A 17,816-nucleotide genomic window follows, 5' to 3' on the forward strand; every position below is an offset into this window, starting at 1 on the left:
TTTTAGTATCTATTTTTTTCCTCTGATGTGAACAGCCTGCCAATCAGTTTCTTTCTTGTTTCAGAGAGTCAAATTGGATTCTGTCGCTTACAATGCAAAGATATACATGCATATTTTCCAGGATCAACTGACCAACATTATATTTAAGGTCTATGTGGTGGTTCCAATAGGAATGGCCCCCATAGGCACATATATTTGAATGCTTGGTCATTAGGGAGTGACACTATTTGAGAAGGAATAGGAGGTGTGGCCTTGATGGAGTAGGTGTGGCCTTGTTTGAGGAAATGTATCAGTGAGGGTGGGCTTTGGGATGTCTCAAATGCTTGAGCCAGGCCCAGGGTCTTTCTCTCTTCCTACTGCCTGCCAACTCGGATGTAGAACTCTCAGCTACCTTCCCAGCACCATGTCTGCCTGTGTGTTGCCATGCTTCCAACCATAATGATAATGGACTAAACCTCTGAACTGTAAGCAAGCCCCCCATTAAATACTTTCCTTTATAAGAGTTGTCATGGTCATGTGTCTCTTCACAGCAGTAGAACACTGACTAAGACAGTCTCTTTTGCTAACAATCTATAACTCTGGTAATATCATAAAACATAAAATATAGGACACCTAAGATTCAGGAAAAGAAAAAAGGAAACACGAAAGCAATGCAAAGACGGAATTTAAAGTATTGAGGTAGGCTAAATTATTTTCAAGCAAATATTCATTCTATCGTTTCAACCTCAGTGAGAAAAATAGGCTCTTCTGGCCATTCATGTTGCGCTTGGCCATGGGCTGTGCTCTGTATTGACTGTGCGTTGGCCAACAGACTGTCATGAGAATGTGCCAGTTTTGTTTGATTTTTCTGAGTTCATTTTGTTTTCTTTTGTTTTGAAATAAGGTACTACCTTAACGCTCAGGTTTGCCTGGCATTCACTATACATCCCAGGCTGGCCTCAAATTCACAGCAATTCTCCCTCCCTGCTCTCCCAAGTTCTAGAATCCTAGATGTAGGCTAGTATGCCCAGTGTGAGCCAGTTCTAAAACCCAGGCCCTAGAAGTTCCCCATTCTCCCGTCACCTCTATAGGAACATTCAACCTCTGTCATGAGAAGAATGTGTCTCGGGAAGACTAAGAATAGTATGGAGCCAGCCTGAGCCCAGCTTCCATCCTGGAGCTAGGCTCATCCTAGAAAGGCTTAAGGCCAGAGCTATGATAGTGTCCCCAAAAGGAGTTAAAGAAAGCTTTGCCATGGGCCTGGGATGCTATGAGGGCTAGCCCAATGAGAAGAAGTTAGATCACTGGTTGCACGACTTTGAAGGGAACCCTGGGACTCCAACATCTTCCTCTTTCTTCGCTTCCTGGAGGCCATGAGATAAGCAACTCCCTCCACCAGTTGCTTGCCCGGCACAACAGGGCTGACAAACCATGAGCCAAAGTAGCCATTTCTTCTTAAGGGAATTTATTTCAGGTATCAGTTAGGCTGCCTGCCTGGACAACGTGTAGATGCATCAAAACAGAACAAATGCTTGCAGTGAGAGTCTCATCATTTTCTCTGTTACGCGGCATTCTGAGACTAGCTCACAGATACAGATCTCCCTTTCATGTGAAGTCTACCAGTGCCCAGATTCATGCAGCCTGGGCAGAAGGGAGGCGCCTACCTGCCACTCTGACCTGCGTAGAGGTACATGCTTTGCAGGAGAGCACTTGGAACTCTTCTGCCTGGTACATGGAGTAGTCCGTGCTGGCGACGACCAGGGTGTCTCCAGGCCTCCAGGACTGCACATTGTCCACCAGGCTCAGGATGGTGCTGTTTACGTTGGTGTCGATGCTGACCGTGAGCTTGGGCCTCACTGTAACCCAAAACAGGAAGGACTGAGATATGGCCCTTTGCCCTCAGCAAACATGTGGCTGCCCACTTCTTCCCCTCCCCTCTGGAGATCGGTAAATGCCAGGTGTGCCCTTCCAAAACCCAAATCACCAGGCTCGCTCCATCTCAGTCTCAGTACTTACAGGTTTTTGAAGTCAACAAAAACCCAACCAAAAAAGACCCATTCATTAGCTCTGGGCAGAGGAATTTTCCACTGACTTCTGAGCTGGTGTTCAATGTGCTGCCTCCTCACCACACCCACTTTGCCCAAGATGTAAAACAAATATAGACCTTCTCCACTGTTATTTACAGTAGCCGTAAGCACCCACCTCCCCAAGTCCATCCCTAATGACTGCTTTCTGGAGATGCTGATTCCAGAACAAACCAGCCATTTCCAGTCCTTTCTAAGGAGGACTGCCTGGGGAACTGGGTTTGAAATAAATAACAGCACCAGAAGAGGCAGAAAGTCTGTGTCAGCCCTGTCCATCGGCACACTGCATTCCTGGACCATGCCAACCCCTTCTAGAAAGGCTTATGACAGGGCAGAGTGTTGCTGTCTGCTTCCAACTCCAGGGACCGTCTGGCTACTCCTGCATTTGTACCTAGACCGCTCAGTGACACTTGGATACGCAACATGCTGACCCAGCCATCCCATTTCACACCGCATAGCAGCCAGGTCAGAGATCAGAGCACAGTTGCATTTCTAACCCAACAAGGAGCCAGGATATGTGCTTGCTTACCAGATTTTCCACATAGGAATCGCACTCGGTAGCTGCGGCAGGCTCGGCCCCGATTGTAGCAAGCAAACCTGTAATCTTGGCCATTTTTGTAGACAACCTCAGTGCTGAGGGCAACTCCATCCATTGTTGTGGCCTGAGAATGAAATGGAAATTACAGAGTCAGGGTACGTTTTTATGAAGAGGGAAAGCGCTGATTAATGTCCACAATTTATATTTACGAGACTAAAATTGTCCTCACTGCAAAACTATTTACAACAGCCCAGGACTTATTATCTCAGTTGTCTATTTGAGTTTTGTCATAAGAAAGCAGTGTTAAGTCTTGGAATGGAGGTGGAGTGGCCTGATTTCAGGGAGAGAGTCAGCTGAGTTTGTGATCTAGTAGCAGGAACATCTTGCTTGCACCCCACAGTGCTTTTTGCTTATCATTGTGTGCACATTTATAAAACATCCACCACACACAGGCTCTCTTAGAACCCTAATGTGGCCCTTCTTATGATCATCCTGCCACCATGAGTCCATGAAAGGAGCTAGGTCAACTCACAGGTGCCCAGAAGGCCTTCTACATCTCATCAGGAGTTCCAAGCCTCTGTACCCAGGTTCAACCCTCAAAGGCTGAGATTTGATAGGTTGAGGCTGTGGCCTGAGCATCCGGACTTTAAAAGCTGCCCAGGTGATTCTAACAGGTAGGCAAGTTTGGAATCCAGTCTCTCAGCTAAAGAGCGAAATGCTTGTGGGTATCCATTGCAACCTCATTACGAAGTGGTGGTTAGTTCTAGAGATAAGGAAAATGGTGCTTGAGGAAGATGAGCACCAGAAGAGCCAGTAAGTGGCAGAGTGGAAAATGAAGCCCCAATTCATTTAGCATCAAAGCTGCTCCCATTTCAGCTTTCAGGTGCGCCCAGCCTAATGGCCTCTGTTCAAATGTCCTACCCCCACACCCCACTGCATCCTTGAAAGTGAGGTTGAAGTTGAGTAGGGATGCCAAGCAAGAAGCTACAAGGGCAGGGCACAGTTTAGGAACAGGCTCAAAGGAGGGTGGTTCCTGCCAGCTGGGGCTCATCCCAAAGCCAGGGTGTGTCCCTCTGCAGACTATGACTGTCATTCAAAGACATGCAATTTAGAATAGCACTGTGGCCATCTTTGGCACAGAAACCATGGAGACAGGGAGACAGGCTTGGATCAGGAAGGAAAGTATCACCAATGAGAGGGAGAGGGAGAGGGAGAGGGAGAGGGAGAGGGAGAGGGAGAGAGAGGGAGAGAGAGAGAGAGAGAGAGAGAGAGGGAGAGAGAGAGAGAGAGAGAGAGAGAGAGAGAGAGAGAGAGAGAGAGAGAGAGAGAGAGAGAGAGAGAGGCTGCGGGTAGGGGGAGCACTAAACTTTTTAGGAAAGGTTATTTGGACCTAATGGAGCCAGCTTTGTCTTGGCTTGAAAGGAGTTCTCCCAGACATGCATGCTAAAATTCAATCCAAATCCAGCTCTTTCCAAGTCACATTCACAGCCATAATTTCCATGGTCTCTGCTGCAGCTGAGACCAGGCTGTGAACTTGTCCCTAAGGGAACTCACTAAGGCCCAAAGGAATCATCACCAAGTTCCAGGTCATCAACTGTCAAGCCCTGCTCCTCCGATCTCAGAACCCCACAGAGCCAGCTCCATCCTCAGCAGGAGCCCTGTCGCATTGACAACAGCAATGGGCCTTGAATCATTACCCATTAGAACCGGATATTCATCATGGGACAAAACCCAGTAATGATTTCAGATGAACTGCTTAATTACAGTGCTTTCTCTTTTAATGATCCCAATCTTGGATAAGAAGAGTTAAAAAAAAAAATCTATCATTGCTAAATGGCAGGCATCTTTAAAGAAACATTATTATTAGCCATGCTTGCAGATAATAAAATGCATAGTAATAAATTATCATGGTTAACATAAATTAAAATAATTTGGAGCAGAGCAGGGTGTCACTTGCCTGTAATCCCTGCACTCAGGAAGCAGAAGCAGGTGGGTCTCTGTGCTACCCTGGGCTACACAGTGAGTTCAAGGTGAGAGCCTGTCTCAAACCCCTCCCCCAAGTTTTTGAATAAACTTTTTAGAGGGCATTCAGAGACTCATGTCTGGCATCAGTAAGTTCATGGAACCAGGTCATGAGGGGACATTTATGACCCCTATTTTTGCGCTGAGCCACGAAGTCAAATCATTTGATGGACATCTACAGGCAGACTGTGCCCGCAGAACAAGGGCATGGGGTATAAAAGGGCACTCACTCTGAGGGTGGTCCAAGTACAGAGTGCACCCTGAGGAGACCCGCCACCCAAAACCTTGCACTGTGGGTTCCTCACTGGAGACAGCCCACAGCTGTCACTGATGTGGAGGGGTACCTCTTCAGCTAAATCAGACCCTTCTGGCTTCCAGAAGCATTTTCCTGGTCACCATCTCTGTGCCAGCTACTGTGGGGGGTGACAATGACAATTTCATTGCTGCTGTTTACTTCCCCGTGGCCTTCTCCAGTCCTCTGGAGGCCACAGATATCTGTCCCACCCTGTCCCCAGAGAACCCGATCATTGTCCATGTGGAACAGGTACCCCAGAGCCTGTGTCAGATGCAGTCCTGGGCAGTGGGGGTGGTACAGCCACTAAGAGGGTTTCATGAGAGCCCTGAGATCTGAGGAAGTGAGAGGCGATGGGCAGCTATGGGGGCAAAGACGGGCATATGCGAGGATCTTTTGTTTCAATGTGTGCCCAATGTGGCAGTCACCTCCTCCTCCAGGTAGAACAGACTCTGGGTGGAGACCCTGTGAAGACTCTGAATGCTGACTTCCATATACCTTAGTAGGGAGCAGGGCTGAGGGAATACGCTTCCTCTGGGCTGCTGGGCATGGGCTACCCTTCAAATCCTATCTGCCCACTGTGTACTCGAGGGCCCAAAGGACATCAACAGACGTGAGCTGGGTGGGCCAAGCAGGCCCTTTGTGCAGCGGGAGCTCTCTCAGCCATGGCTGAAGAAGCAGAGTAACAATAGAGACAAGGAACTCAGAGAGGCAGGAGCTGGAGTCTTAGCTTAGGACAGACAGGAACATTTGTCTCTGAAGTGGGACTGGTATAAACAATCTGCTTCAGAGGAGGAGACAGACATTCATACCACCTGAGTGACAAGAAAAAGCTGTGGCCCACAGAGCCCTCTTCAAAGCAAAGCCTAGTGGACTCCCTGGCTGTGAGGTTGGTACCTGTATGTCAATAGGTCGAGTGCAGATTTTTCCTGGGTAAGCTGCTCGGAGATCTGAAATTTTCTCCCCACCTTTGCCCTGAGGCACCTTATCGTGGTTGAACCACTCTGTCCATTCCACATCTAGGCAGAAAGCAGAAACAAGGTCAGATGGGAAAGCACTCTTATTGACTGTTTCTTTTTGTAAAGGCAGTATAGGTTTCTTGTTCTTACAAAAGCAATGAGTAGGCCGGGCGTTGGTGGCGCACGCCTTTAATCCCAGCACTCGGGAGGCAGAGCCAGGCGGATCTCTGTGAGTTCGAGGCCAGCCTGGGCTACCAAGTGAGCTCCAGGAAAGGCGCAAAGCTACACAGAGAAACCCTGTCTCGAAAAACCAAAAAAAAAAAAAAAAAAAAAAAAAAAAAGCAATGAGTAAGATGCAGAGAAATAAAAACCCATCCATAAACCTGCCCCCAAAGGCCATCACTACCATGGCTGCTTCCCGCAAGCTTCTACGGCCAACACCATGATCTGGCACATGCCAAACTAAAAGCCACAATCCCCTGTGGAGGAGCAACACAGAGAGATCTTAACCACTGGTGAAAGCTTGCTGACAATTCACCAATGTGGCGTGAATAATTCAGGACAACTTCAGTTGTGATTTCTTAGTTGAGGCTTAGCAATGTGCCCCTACTGGTATAAGAGAAATTCTTGCTGTCCCTAGCCTGGGCAGCTGCCATTAGGTTTTACCAGCCTGTCTCAAACACCTCACCTTGAACCCATTCGCTGGTTGAAGAAACATTGAAATGTTCGCCATGCTCTGTCTGGAACAGCTTGAAAACCCGGGCGGCAGCGGAGCCTCTGTGACCTGTCAGAGTAGACCAGACACTTGAGTGAGTAGGTACTCCATGATGATGCCGGCCTTACAGCAGAGAGGAAGCCCTCACACCCATAAATCTTTGTTTTTGATATTTGTTTTGTTTTGAGATTGGACCTCATGTTGCCCAGGCTAGCCCTGAGTTATGTAGTCAAGGATAACTTTGAATTAATCTTCTTGCCTCCACTTCTTAATTCTAGGGATTCATCCAGTGTGCATTACCAAGTCCAGTTCACAGTGGATTTTTGTTTTTCACTCATGGCTCTTGAACTATCTCAAGGAATTTTACCCGCCCCCCCCCATCAGATTATTCTTGCCATTTGGAAAGAGATTACATTCATTTTCTTTTTCTTTTGTGTGTTTCAGCTTTGAAAGTTCAATTGCAGCCTTCTGACAAATGGAGAATTGAGAGAGCCTGTTATTTCTCATGATCTGAGTCTGCCTTGGGATTAGAACAGGCAGCTCTCACCCCAACAACGTGTGGCAGAGAGGCTACGCTGTATGATAAAGACCTCCTATAGGGCTGCGGAAGGAGCTCAGATGATAGAGTGCTTGCCTAGCACTCATAAAGCCCTCCATTTATGCCTCGATTTAAGCTAGTCAGGGGAGTGTAGACCTGTAATCTCAACACTCAGGAGGATCAGAAGTTTGAGGTCATTCTCTGCTATATATTGAAATTGAGGCCACGCTAGGCTGCATGAGACCCTGTCTTCAAACTAACAAACAAACGAACAGCAACAAAACCTTTCTATGGCATCTGGTCCATAGTATTCCTCGGGAGGCTTCCTCCCAGCTCTTAGCTTTTCTGTGTCAGGGAATACTTCTTTGGACATGTTAAAATTCTAGGGAGAGATCTACTTTCCTCCACCATGGACCTTTGTCACTGCCTCATAACATAGTGGCTAATGAGCCCAGACTCTCAGCTGGGGCCTTGCGGGTGGGCAGCTATGTTCTAAGAGCAGCCAGTCACTCACAACCCACAGCCTCTGGTCAGGCAGACACTGGAGGGGACCAGGCCTCTCACCAACCATACATTACCATGATATTCAATGTGGTCTTCTACTGAAGAGGCGGGATTTCCCTTCACAGTGATGAAGCTCCAAGGGTGTCTGAAATCAACAACAGGAAGTCAGGTTTTTCACACACTGGAACCTGCTTCCAGGCTGGCAGGGTGAAGAAGGGTCCGAGAGCTGAGTCTCCTTAGCTGCTGGAGGAATTCGCCATCCACCCATGGGCTTCTTCTCCCCATAAAACCTTTCTTTGCAAGCACAGGTGCCTGGTTCCTCACCAGCCAGCTAGCCTGGGCATCTGCTCCCTGGAGAGGGTTTGACTCAATGCTGGCAAAGCACGGGCATGAATCACAATTAAACAAACAAGCCAACAACCCGACCGTGCCGCCCGCCAAGCCCAATTAGATCCTGCAGCAAATACTGGAAAGGTGTGCCAACACGGGTGATTCCACTCATGCCCATTGCCTCCGAAAGATGAACTCAAGGAAAATGGCCCAGGACACTGTGACTGGCTGCTTAGCCACCTGCCTTGGATCTGAGAAAGGAATGAAGTATGTTGGCCTGGTGATGGGGAAGAGAGAGGAGAGGAAGGTTTAAGGTTTGGGAAAGTCACATACCCCTTTCTCTTTGAGAGTGTGTACTGCTCACAGGCAGGTTTTCTTAGTGGTTTTTGTCTTCCTAGCATGCTACATGTAGTGACTCGGGTAAGGACTCCACCTGAAATTCGACACCCTGGCTTATTGGACATGCTATAATGAAGGGAACTGAGAAATGGCAGAGATGACTAACTTTTCTCCCTGAAGTGGGTCTGAAGCCCTCACCCCCATGAGAGAGGTGCCCTCTCTAGAGCTGAATGAAAAGGGATTCTGGGACGAGCTCTAAGTTCATTCACTACAGTTGGCTTATTCGAGAAAGACTCATCAGATTTTTTTCATTTATTCTTTAAATTTCATGAAACTTAGCACAAAAATACTCAGGTTGAACTATTTGGATTCTTATGGCTTCCATTTCTCTAGGAAGATCCTGCATCATGTAAAACTTAACAGTGAAATCAGGCTGCTTTTCTTCCGAGAACCAGACTCTTGCTGAAGACTTTCCCATCCCCTAAGATGAGCAGCAAATACCTCTTTATGACAAAGCAAAGGATCTTGGTGTGAGTGGCTTTAGATTTTGCTTGGCCCTCTTGTCTTGGGGAGACGTTGCTGAATGATGTTCAGCTGAGGTTGACGATTCAGCCATGTCACGCTCTTACTTAAATCTTTGACTGGCTCCCCATTGCCCTTGGAGCTTATCAGCACAGAGCCATTGACCCTCCAAGGCCAACCTTTCAGGCTTGTCTCTCACGCACCGCTCTCATACACATCACGCACGGCTCAGTCTTCCCTCACTCCTTGTGAGAGCCGCATGCTCCCCCTCTAGAGCGGCTGGTTTCACAGCACTGTCTTGGCCTCCTCCCAGCTGTGATCCTGCACTCTATTCCCCTTGCCCACTATCTTGCTCTCTCTCATGGGTACCATCCATCTAAATCCGCTCATGCAATCTCAGCAGGCCCAGCCATGTGAGTCCCACCAATACCTCCTCACTAGTTTCTGAACAAACAAATGAAGGGTCCCAGTCCCAGCACATCTACCGATTTTAGATGCTCAGCTCTTGTCACTCAAACATACAAAGGAGGGGTGACTGTGTAATTCCTGCTTGCTGGGGCCAGGATGAAATGTGGAGGTTCCTACTGTGCCAATGGCTCTCGTTTATGCGGAGAGAACAATCACTGTGCCAGGCAGAGTGATAACTGTGTTACTCATATTATCCCCAGGAACGTCTCCCAGCCAGCACCCTTTTGAGATAGAGCCTGAGATACCCTATTTTACAGATGCAAGAATTAAGCAAAGAGCATGAGTCACTTGCCTGTGGTCACACCTCAGAGGCAGTGCAGCAGATTCAAAAGCCAGGCATCAGGAGCCAGGCCCGGGCTCCCTGAGCTCCCACCACCTTCCTCTGCTGAGGCCGCTTCTTTCTCAATCCTCTCCCTCCCATCGTAAATTAATAAACTGACTTTTTGGTTTATACTGCGGTGAAATGAAAGCATGCTTGGCGTTTGCTGACCAAGGAGCCCTGCCATTCCAAGATATCCCTGTCATAATTGGTAGCTTGGCTTCCTGCCACCAGGTTTCCTTCCAGAAGCTGCATCCAGAGAACACAGCCTGGGACCTGGGCTGTTCCTTCTCACCCAGGGGATCTTTGCCCAGCCAGTTCAATTACTTGGCAGGCTAGAAAAGGCTCTGATCATCTCTGAGTTTGCCCACATCTGAGGAGCTGACGAATGGGAATCACAATCTTCAACAGCCATGGGACAGATCATCTCAACCTTCCCCAAGCTGAGAACTGGTTTACCGGATCAAAAGATAGATGTGGTTTCTGTGTGCCAAACGGCTTTCTGAGGTTGTCAATGTGTGCGCATGCCAATATCAGGCATGATGCTACAATCCAAAGCAAGTAGGACACACACTAGAACCTGTCGAAAAGGCTCCCTGTCCTTGGGTGTTTGGCTGGGTAGAGACGCTTTGCATAATCCCTAAAACACTGTCTGCCAGTTCCCAAGTGGCATAGGAACCTGGAAAGGGGAAACAGACCTTAGCTGCCCATCAGGACTCTCACTGCCCCTTTCTTCCTTAGGGCACACTCAGTGCTTGTAAATGACTGATGGAAGAAGTAAGTCCATGGGGAAATCTGTGCTTTGCAATAGTGGGCTGTTCCTGTAAGAAAACCTAAGCTTCCTTCGGACACAACTACATCCAGTGTGGAGGAGCAGGGTGCCTGCATGCCTCTGTGCTGTGATTCAGAGTCAGGTGGAGCTGGAGACATACACCCTGGTTAGTATGGCATGCTTCAGTTCACCAGAGATACCAGTTATGGGCAGTACCTAAATCCAAGGTGCAGGAAGTGCTTGCTGCCCAGCTTGGTCATTGCCTTCCGGGCTGTGTCATCCAGGTTTCTAGAGCCTTCATCATTCACTGCGACAGAAAGGATCCTGCCATCAGGTACCGCATTCAAATACTGGACCAGTCGTTCACTCTCCTTCTTGGATCTGTAGGTGTCAAACCTAAAAAGTGTAGAGAGAGTAAAGATGTGGACAGTCTTGGTAGCGGTCAAAAGGATATCGAGACCTAAGCACACATCTGTTTCAGGAACCGAGAGATGCGGTCCACAGACCTTGAGGGCCTGAGTCTGTAACAAAGAAGCCTCTTCAAAGAGCAAGCAAGTGTGGCTGTTCGGCTTGCCACACAGAGACACCCAAGAAGGAGGGATTTGAGTTGGCCACAGTGTTCATTCATCGGGTAAAACGCCTCAGAAATAACTACAGAGATGGGGAACTGGGGTTCTGGGATGTAGACTAAGTCCCACGCTTGGGGCTCAGGCTTTTCATGTCCCCTTTCTTCCTGGGGATTGTAGCTCACGTCTCTTGGAAAGGACGGGGGCTAGGAGAAGATCCAGACACTTAGAGCCGCAGGGGTTTCTATCTCTGATCACACCAAAGCAACTCCTCCACAGTCCCCGGGAAGGACAGCATGGCTGCCTCGTGTCGTGTCTCCCTCCCTGGAGCACTCTGTGTATTTCAGTCATTAAGCTGTCACCTGTGCTTCAACCTACAGTGGTTATAGACTCATGATCATTGTGAATACTGTTACATTTCTGCCTGCTTCATACTACAGTGGTGATAGACTCCTGATCATTGTGAATGCTGTTACATTTCTGCCTTGCCCTCATCTGTTCTCTTTTTAAAAACATTTTACTTCAATATAAGGAGAATTCTAATCAAGCAACTCACCCTTTTAAACAAGCTTTTGAGTATATAACACATTACCATCGGGTCACTACAGGAACAATGTTATAAAATTGATTATCTCTAACTACTGGTGTGTGTGTGTGTGTGTGTGTGTGTGTGTGTGTGTGTGTGTGTGTGGTACAGATTGAGACATGTTCTTACTCTATAGCCTAGGATAGCCCACAACTCACAATATATCAGAGTCTGACCTTGACCTGAAAGAGACCCTTCCTCAGCCTCCTAAGGGCTGGAGTTACAGGTATGTGCCATTGCACTATGGTTTTTGTTTTTTGAGATGGGAGAGAATATCCCATTATGTTGCTCAGACTAACCTTGAACTCCTGGGCTCAAGTCATCTTCTCTCAGCTTCCCAAGCAGTTGGGACATCAGACACAACCCCCACGCCCAGCTAAAACCATCTCAAAGTGGACAAAGACAAACTACCCTCTTACGAGAGAAGTTTCCATGAGATACAGATGTTGAAAACCAACAACTATACCCTGCTGGTGAGAAATCAGCAGGGAAGGCAATTGCTCCAGCATCACTAATGTAAAATGGCAACTCCACGTGAGGGTTTTTGTTGTTGTTAATAATTGTTTTAATTTTGAAGTTGTAATATAATTACATCATTTCTCCCTCCCCTCTCATCTCTCCAACCCCTCCCATGTACATCTCCCACCTTGGTCTCATTCAAATTCACATCCTCTTTTTATTTAAATGTGTTCAGTATGTGTGTGTGTGTGTGTGTGTGAGTGTGTGTGTGTGTGTGTGTGTGTGTGTGTGTGTCTAAATATATAAATGTAATGTAACTTGCTCAGTCTGTATGAGGTTACTTGTGTGTCTATTTTCAAGGCTGACCGCTTGGTGATAGGTAAGCAGTTGGCGTGCTTCTCCCTAGAGAAGACATCTTCCTCCTGCTCTTGGCATTCCTTAGTTGTCTGTAGTTCTTTGTACAGGGTTGAGGCCTCCTGCCCTTCCCCATCCACACTGCCCTGTGTATTGGTGTGGTCCTTCTTCTAGCCATATAAGGTTCTGTACACTTACAATGGAAGAGCTCTGTCTCGGGACTTACCAAGCAAAAGTTCTAAAATGACTCTAGAGTAACAAGCCAGGGGCACTAACGAAGAAAACTGTGAAAAAGACCAAGGACAGCACCACAGTGTGCTAACCGGAGAGGCATCCCCAAACTGCAGGTTCATTTCATCTGTCCCAAGGCACTTCTCAAGTCCAGACCTCCCCAGCCTGCCCCCAAAGGCTGAGCCTTCTCAAAGACCCATGATGCCACATCCACTCCTTCTCCAGGAGCCCCACCTTCTCCCTGACCCTCTCTGCCATCAAAGCCCAGCCACCTGTGAGAGCCAGCCCCAGGTCCTGCTCCTTCAGGTCAACTCCCCGTGTGAATTTAACCTGTGCTTGTTTATGTTTATTGATCTCCCCTCAGACTTTCAGCTGTGGGATCCTTGAGGTCTCCAGCGTTCTTCAAGCAGAGGAGGTGCAGCCGCCAGGTGTGTGGTCACTCAGCTCAGCACCCATTGCCACTGTCCCATCCTGCCGGCACATTAGACCCTGCCTGACGGGCCCCACACTGCTGCTGGACTGTGGGATACTGGTTCTTGCACCTGCTCCCAGGAGGGTCCCTGACGCTGCAATTGTACCCACAGAGCTCTGTCTCTGCTTGTCCCCCCCGGCTGTGTTCTTCCAGAGGTCTTTTCTAGAGGGCAGTGTAAGAACCTTGAGGAGACAGAGGGCAGGTCCAGCTCTGCACAACTTAGACCCCGGAAGAAGGAAAGAGAAGGAGGGAAGGCGAGACATGAAGGAGTGAGTGGCTTGCCATCCTGCCTCCCAAGGTGCCCTTGAGTCTTCTATCTCCACCAGACAACTCATCCCTGCATCCACCTCTCACCTGGACCGCTGCGAAGGCTTGCCAGTCATCATTTTTGCCCTCTACTATCCACCCGTTTTCTTCACGGTCTCCAGAATGTTCTTTTCAATTAGATCGTGTCTTTCTTCGAGACCTCAGATGGCTTTGCACCTCACTTAAAGTAAAACCCACCTCCTGACTGCCGCCTGTACCTCTGCTTCCTCCTGCCCCACGTGCTTGCCTTTGAGTCCCTCTCCCTCATCTAAAAGTGCAGCGCTCTGGGCACCTTCGGCCATTTGTACTTGTGTTGAACCTTTCCCTGACACAGGCTCACCCTGCAGTTCTTAGCCCACAGGCTGCTCCCTGAACTGACTTCCCAAGCACCTGTCTAAAGTGGCCCCGCTTGTCCCTCTCTGTTATTCCACTATAGTCCACTATGCCTTTTACATATCTGTCACCAGTTGTCACCACATGAAACTATAGTGTGTGTGTGTGTGTGTGTGTGTGTGTGTTTGCACACATTTGTGTTACATTCAGCTTTATTGGGCAAACGCCTAAGAAAGAAGGCACCTCTCCAGAGAAGGACTCCCATCATGCCATTCACGGCATCCCCATTGACGCTCCACCCCCCAGCTGGGAGAGATCCTGAACAAGTGAGTACATGGAAGCCAACCTTACCGGTCAGAATGGACAACGGTGCCTGATTTGGGGTCAATGACATGAACGATGACTCCACGGTGGCCCCAGCTCCTTTCAAAAAAATATCCCCCCTCCTGCATGCCGCCAGGACGAAGGGTCTTGTTTAGAAATGTCCAGGAGAGCTTTCTCTGTCCGTGCAACTCCAGAGTGCCTCCTCTGCCCACTCCGATGTACTTCAGCCCATAGTAAGGGTCCGGCTGGATGCCTTCATCAGCCCTGTAAGAGAAACAGGCAGTTAGCCAACCCTAGATGCTGAGCTCCCAGGGGACTGTCACTGTTCCCTGATTCCCACGGTGGCCTCAGAGAGCCAGCTGCATTACTGGTGATGACATTAGGTCTGTAGAAAAGCATGAGCTTTTCGGGCGGTGGTGGCGTATGCTTTTAATCCCAGCACTCGGGAGGCAGAGCCGGGCGGGTCTCTGTGAGTTCGAGGCCAGCCTGGTCCTCAGAGCGAGATCCAGGAAGCATTAGCAAGCTGACCTTCCCGAAGCAGAGCACCAGTGAGCGCACAGGGCAGCCGATGTGGTCTGCAGACACTGTCTGCTGCTACTTTCTTCAGCGCTGCTTCTGTCTCAGCCCTTATTGGCTGTGGGATGGCTGTGGGATCACAGTACTTTCACTGTGTGCCTGCCTCTGCCCAAACATGCTTGGCTATCACTTCTTAGAACCTTTGATAGCTTAAAGAGGGGTCACAGCCAGAAGGGAAAGCCACGTGGGATGTTCCTGTGTCTAGCTGTCCTGCTTCTGTCTTTTCCAAATGGAAGCATCCTCTCCTGGAGAGTAGAGCGGTGCTTGTAAGACCCAGAAACCTAAGGGAAGTTGGAAGGCTCAGAAGGGCCCTCCCTATGGTTATATACAAGCGGTAAACAATGGCTGAGGCGGAGGGGACTCTCCAGTGGAGTTGCCTGCCTGTTGGGTGGGAAGCTTCTGGGATGCAGCTTTCATGAGTCAGCACCCATGCTGTGGGGGTTTTTCGGTGATGCAGTTACTTTGAGTCACCTACGCTGTTATAAGTAACCCCATACACCTATAGGTTCCCCCAAGCTAGATTTGGGTAGAATTACTTCCCTGGTCTGTCATTGGTGCCCTGTCTGGAGCAAACATATATTTGTTCACACTTGCCCATGAACCATTGCACACTTGTCCTTTCTAGCACTAAGCAACCTCTTCCAGAGTCTCTCCAAATTATGGAATGACTGGAAAGCTACCGTCAGGGACTTCCGTAATGCAGCTACTCCATCCATACCATGATGAGCGAAGTGCCCTGTGGACTCCTGCTCACCCATGTCACCACGTCCATCTTGTTCATGGTTACAGTCTAGTAGGACACGATGGTGGTTCCTGCCCTCTCTAGAAGTCTAGACCTCTCGCCTGCCTCTCCTTTGGAAAACCTCTTGCCCATCAGACCCAACAGCAGAGCTTGACCCCTGAGCAAGGTCATCCCACCTTCCATACAGCACAATACTGAAATTGCCCTCAAAAGGGCAGAGGGCACTCCCAGCATGCAGCTCTCCACCGTCATCAATCAGAATATGCCGGGCGCGCAGTACGATGTGCTCGTGGTGGTCTTTAATGACAAGCTTGCCTGAAGAGAGAGAATGGGGAGGTCTGGTTAGACAAGGACCTTAGGTAATGTTAGAGCAGAACCGAGAGCAGGTTTCCTGCACCCCCTCCCTCTAGACAGGCAAAAGGGCACATTTTTCTCGACACTTCTATAACCACTGTCTTGCAGAAGTTACTTTTCTCCATTCTCTGCTTTGCAAGATATACACAGTGGTCATCTGGTTCTTTGCCATTATTCCATGTCCTGAGTTCAATTACCCAGCATGCAAAGGTGAGACTAACAGGTCCCTTTGGAGCACCAATAGGATTTGTCCTTTTAAACACTCCTTTCCTCCAAGATTAGACCTTTGACAAGCTATTTATCAGTGCTCTGAGTTGATGGCCATCACAAATCTCCAGGTGCTCTGACATAAACCCAAAGCATGGACCATCCATCCTGTTTATCTCAGCTCCTGGACATTTGCAGGGCTCGAAGCGGTGGAACGGACAGGAAAGCTTACCTCCCTGTGAGATGGTGATGGAGTGGACTGTGGCAGAAGAGGTGAGCAGTAATCTCCTGCCCTGACCAATATGTACTCGATGGTCTCGGTCATGGCCAGGCGTCCAAGGCTGCAGTTCAGGGTTCTGGTCAGGACATTCGGCTGCCACTGCCAAAGACAATGACATGTCACCACTCAGCTCCACCAGCATCACCAAGCAAAGGATAATGGGAGGGGGCACAAGTACATCTTCATGGAACCCATTTCTTCTCCACCCGGGTTAAAAGCAAGTCCTTAGACACCAAAGAGATGCTCTGATCTGGGAGGCAGGTACCCTGGGGTAGGGCACCACTGTTTTCACGACTTTATCACCTGACTCTGGACAGCCCCCTTCCTTCTCTGATTCAGTCCCCCATTTGCAAGAGGTGGGACTTTCTGCCTGGTGGAGGTGTCATGCTGTGGGTTCCTCTGAGGGTAAGAACTCATCACTGGACATGTCAGCCAAGTGACACATGTAGCATTACTATAAGGGATACTGGCCCTGGTGGAGACTAAGGCCACTAAGCTAGAGCCGCTTCTACACTTGTCCAGGCTAGTCTTATCTTTCTGTTCTGAGCTGTCACTCCAGGAGCTGAGGAAGAAGGCTTTTTGCAGGTTATGTGGACTCATCCCCCTGGGGAGGGGAGGGGGCAGGGAGCCACCTGCTGCTGCTCTGAGGTCAGGCTGCACTTCCTGCCCTACAGGCCCCAAGGCAGCCTAAAGCCAAGTGTGGCCAGCATGCATGTAGCTATCTCGTGGAGACTCCTACATTTTTAAAACATTTGCTGGGATCTGCTCTAGGTCTGTGCCGCGGAAGATGCAAAGAGGGACATCTCTATCCTAGGAACTGGGAGAACCAAGCAATGAGAAATCCAGAAAAAGAAGCAGGGAGAACGGACAAATTGACATGAGACTATTTTTTTTCCCATTTTCTCAGAAACTAGATTGTAAAGAATAAATCAGGAGAATTAAAAGTAACAGAGTGGGTGGGGAGATGGAGGTAAGGCTTAGGTGAGCCTACAAAGTTGGGGGGAGATTCAGATGGGGGACCAGGACAGGGATCGGGATTGGAAGCAAGCTCCACAGTGCCGGAAAGTGAGAATAGCTGCATCCCGCAGGTAAAGTCGGTACAGGAACCACATCCACAACATGGGACCAGAACCAGTTCCCATTCAGTACCATGACAGGCAGCTCTTTGGGATATTTGATTATTCTTCAGTTCTGCATGAAGGAAATCCTAACTACCATGGTTAGGTATGTGAAGGAGAGCCTGGAGGAAGACATGCCCTTGTCTACACTCAACAGCAACACATGGGGACTACATGGGCTTTCACTGAGCCCAAGTTTTCTGTGTGGGTGCTGATCCCCATTCCCTACATTCTCTCCCAAGTGTACAGCAGCCACCTTTGGCTCTGTTTGCCTCCCTGTTGGTGTGAACAGTCAAGAAAGAATCCCGAGTAGCCTTTCACCCGGCCCTGGACATGGGAGTCAGCCTCAAGGAGTCAGTTCCCAGAGTGTGGAGAACAAATGTCGCCACCTGGAGTGCCCAGGGGTGCAGACCAAGAGCCTCCTAAGGCTAAGTGAATAGCGCCTCAGGTCTCATGGCCTCACTTTCAAGCCAAGCCCATGGTCCTTTCTCCTCATCCAGGAATGCGAGTTTGCAGCCAACTTTGCA

The 17,816-nt window shown here is 49.0% G+C and overlaps 1 protein-coding gene across 1 annotated transcript in view; it reads right to left on the reverse strand.

The window, feature by feature from the left end:
- Positions 1 to 17,816, reverse strand: part of Cemip (cell migration inducing hyaluronidase 1) — a 159,931-nt gene that overhangs the window by 51,347 nt on the left and 90,768 nt on the right. The window contains exons 3-11 of the mRNA XM_042278866.2: positions 16,124 to 16,270; positions 15,507 to 15,645; positions 14,040 to 14,276; positions 10,598 to 10,777; positions 7,706 to 7,776; positions 6,563 to 6,658; positions 5,813 to 5,934; positions 2,593 to 2,725; positions 1,644 to 1,835 (exon numbers count right to left, since the gene is read on the reverse strand). Coding sequence (XP_042134800.2) covers positions 1,644 to 1,835; positions 2,593 to 2,725; positions 5,813 to 5,934; positions 6,563 to 6,658; positions 7,706 to 7,776; positions 10,598 to 10,777; positions 14,040 to 14,276; positions 15,507 to 15,645; positions 16,124 to 16,270 — 1,317 coding nt within the window. The remainder of the gene's footprint in view (positions 1 to 1,643; positions 1,836 to 2,592; positions 2,726 to 5,812; positions 5,935 to 6,562; positions 6,659 to 7,705; positions 7,777 to 10,597; positions 10,778 to 14,039; positions 14,277 to 15,506; positions 15,646 to 16,123; positions 16,271 to 17,816) is intronic.

The sequence above is a fragment of the Peromyscus maniculatus genome, chromosome 1 (assembly GCF_049852395.1).
Source record: "Peromyscus maniculatus bairdii isolate BWxNUB_F1_BW_parent chromosome 1, HU_Pman_BW_mat_3.1, whole genome shotgun sequence".
Lineage (NCBI taxonomy): Eukaryota > Metazoa > Chordata > Mammalia > Rodentia > Cricetidae > Peromyscus > Peromyscus maniculatus.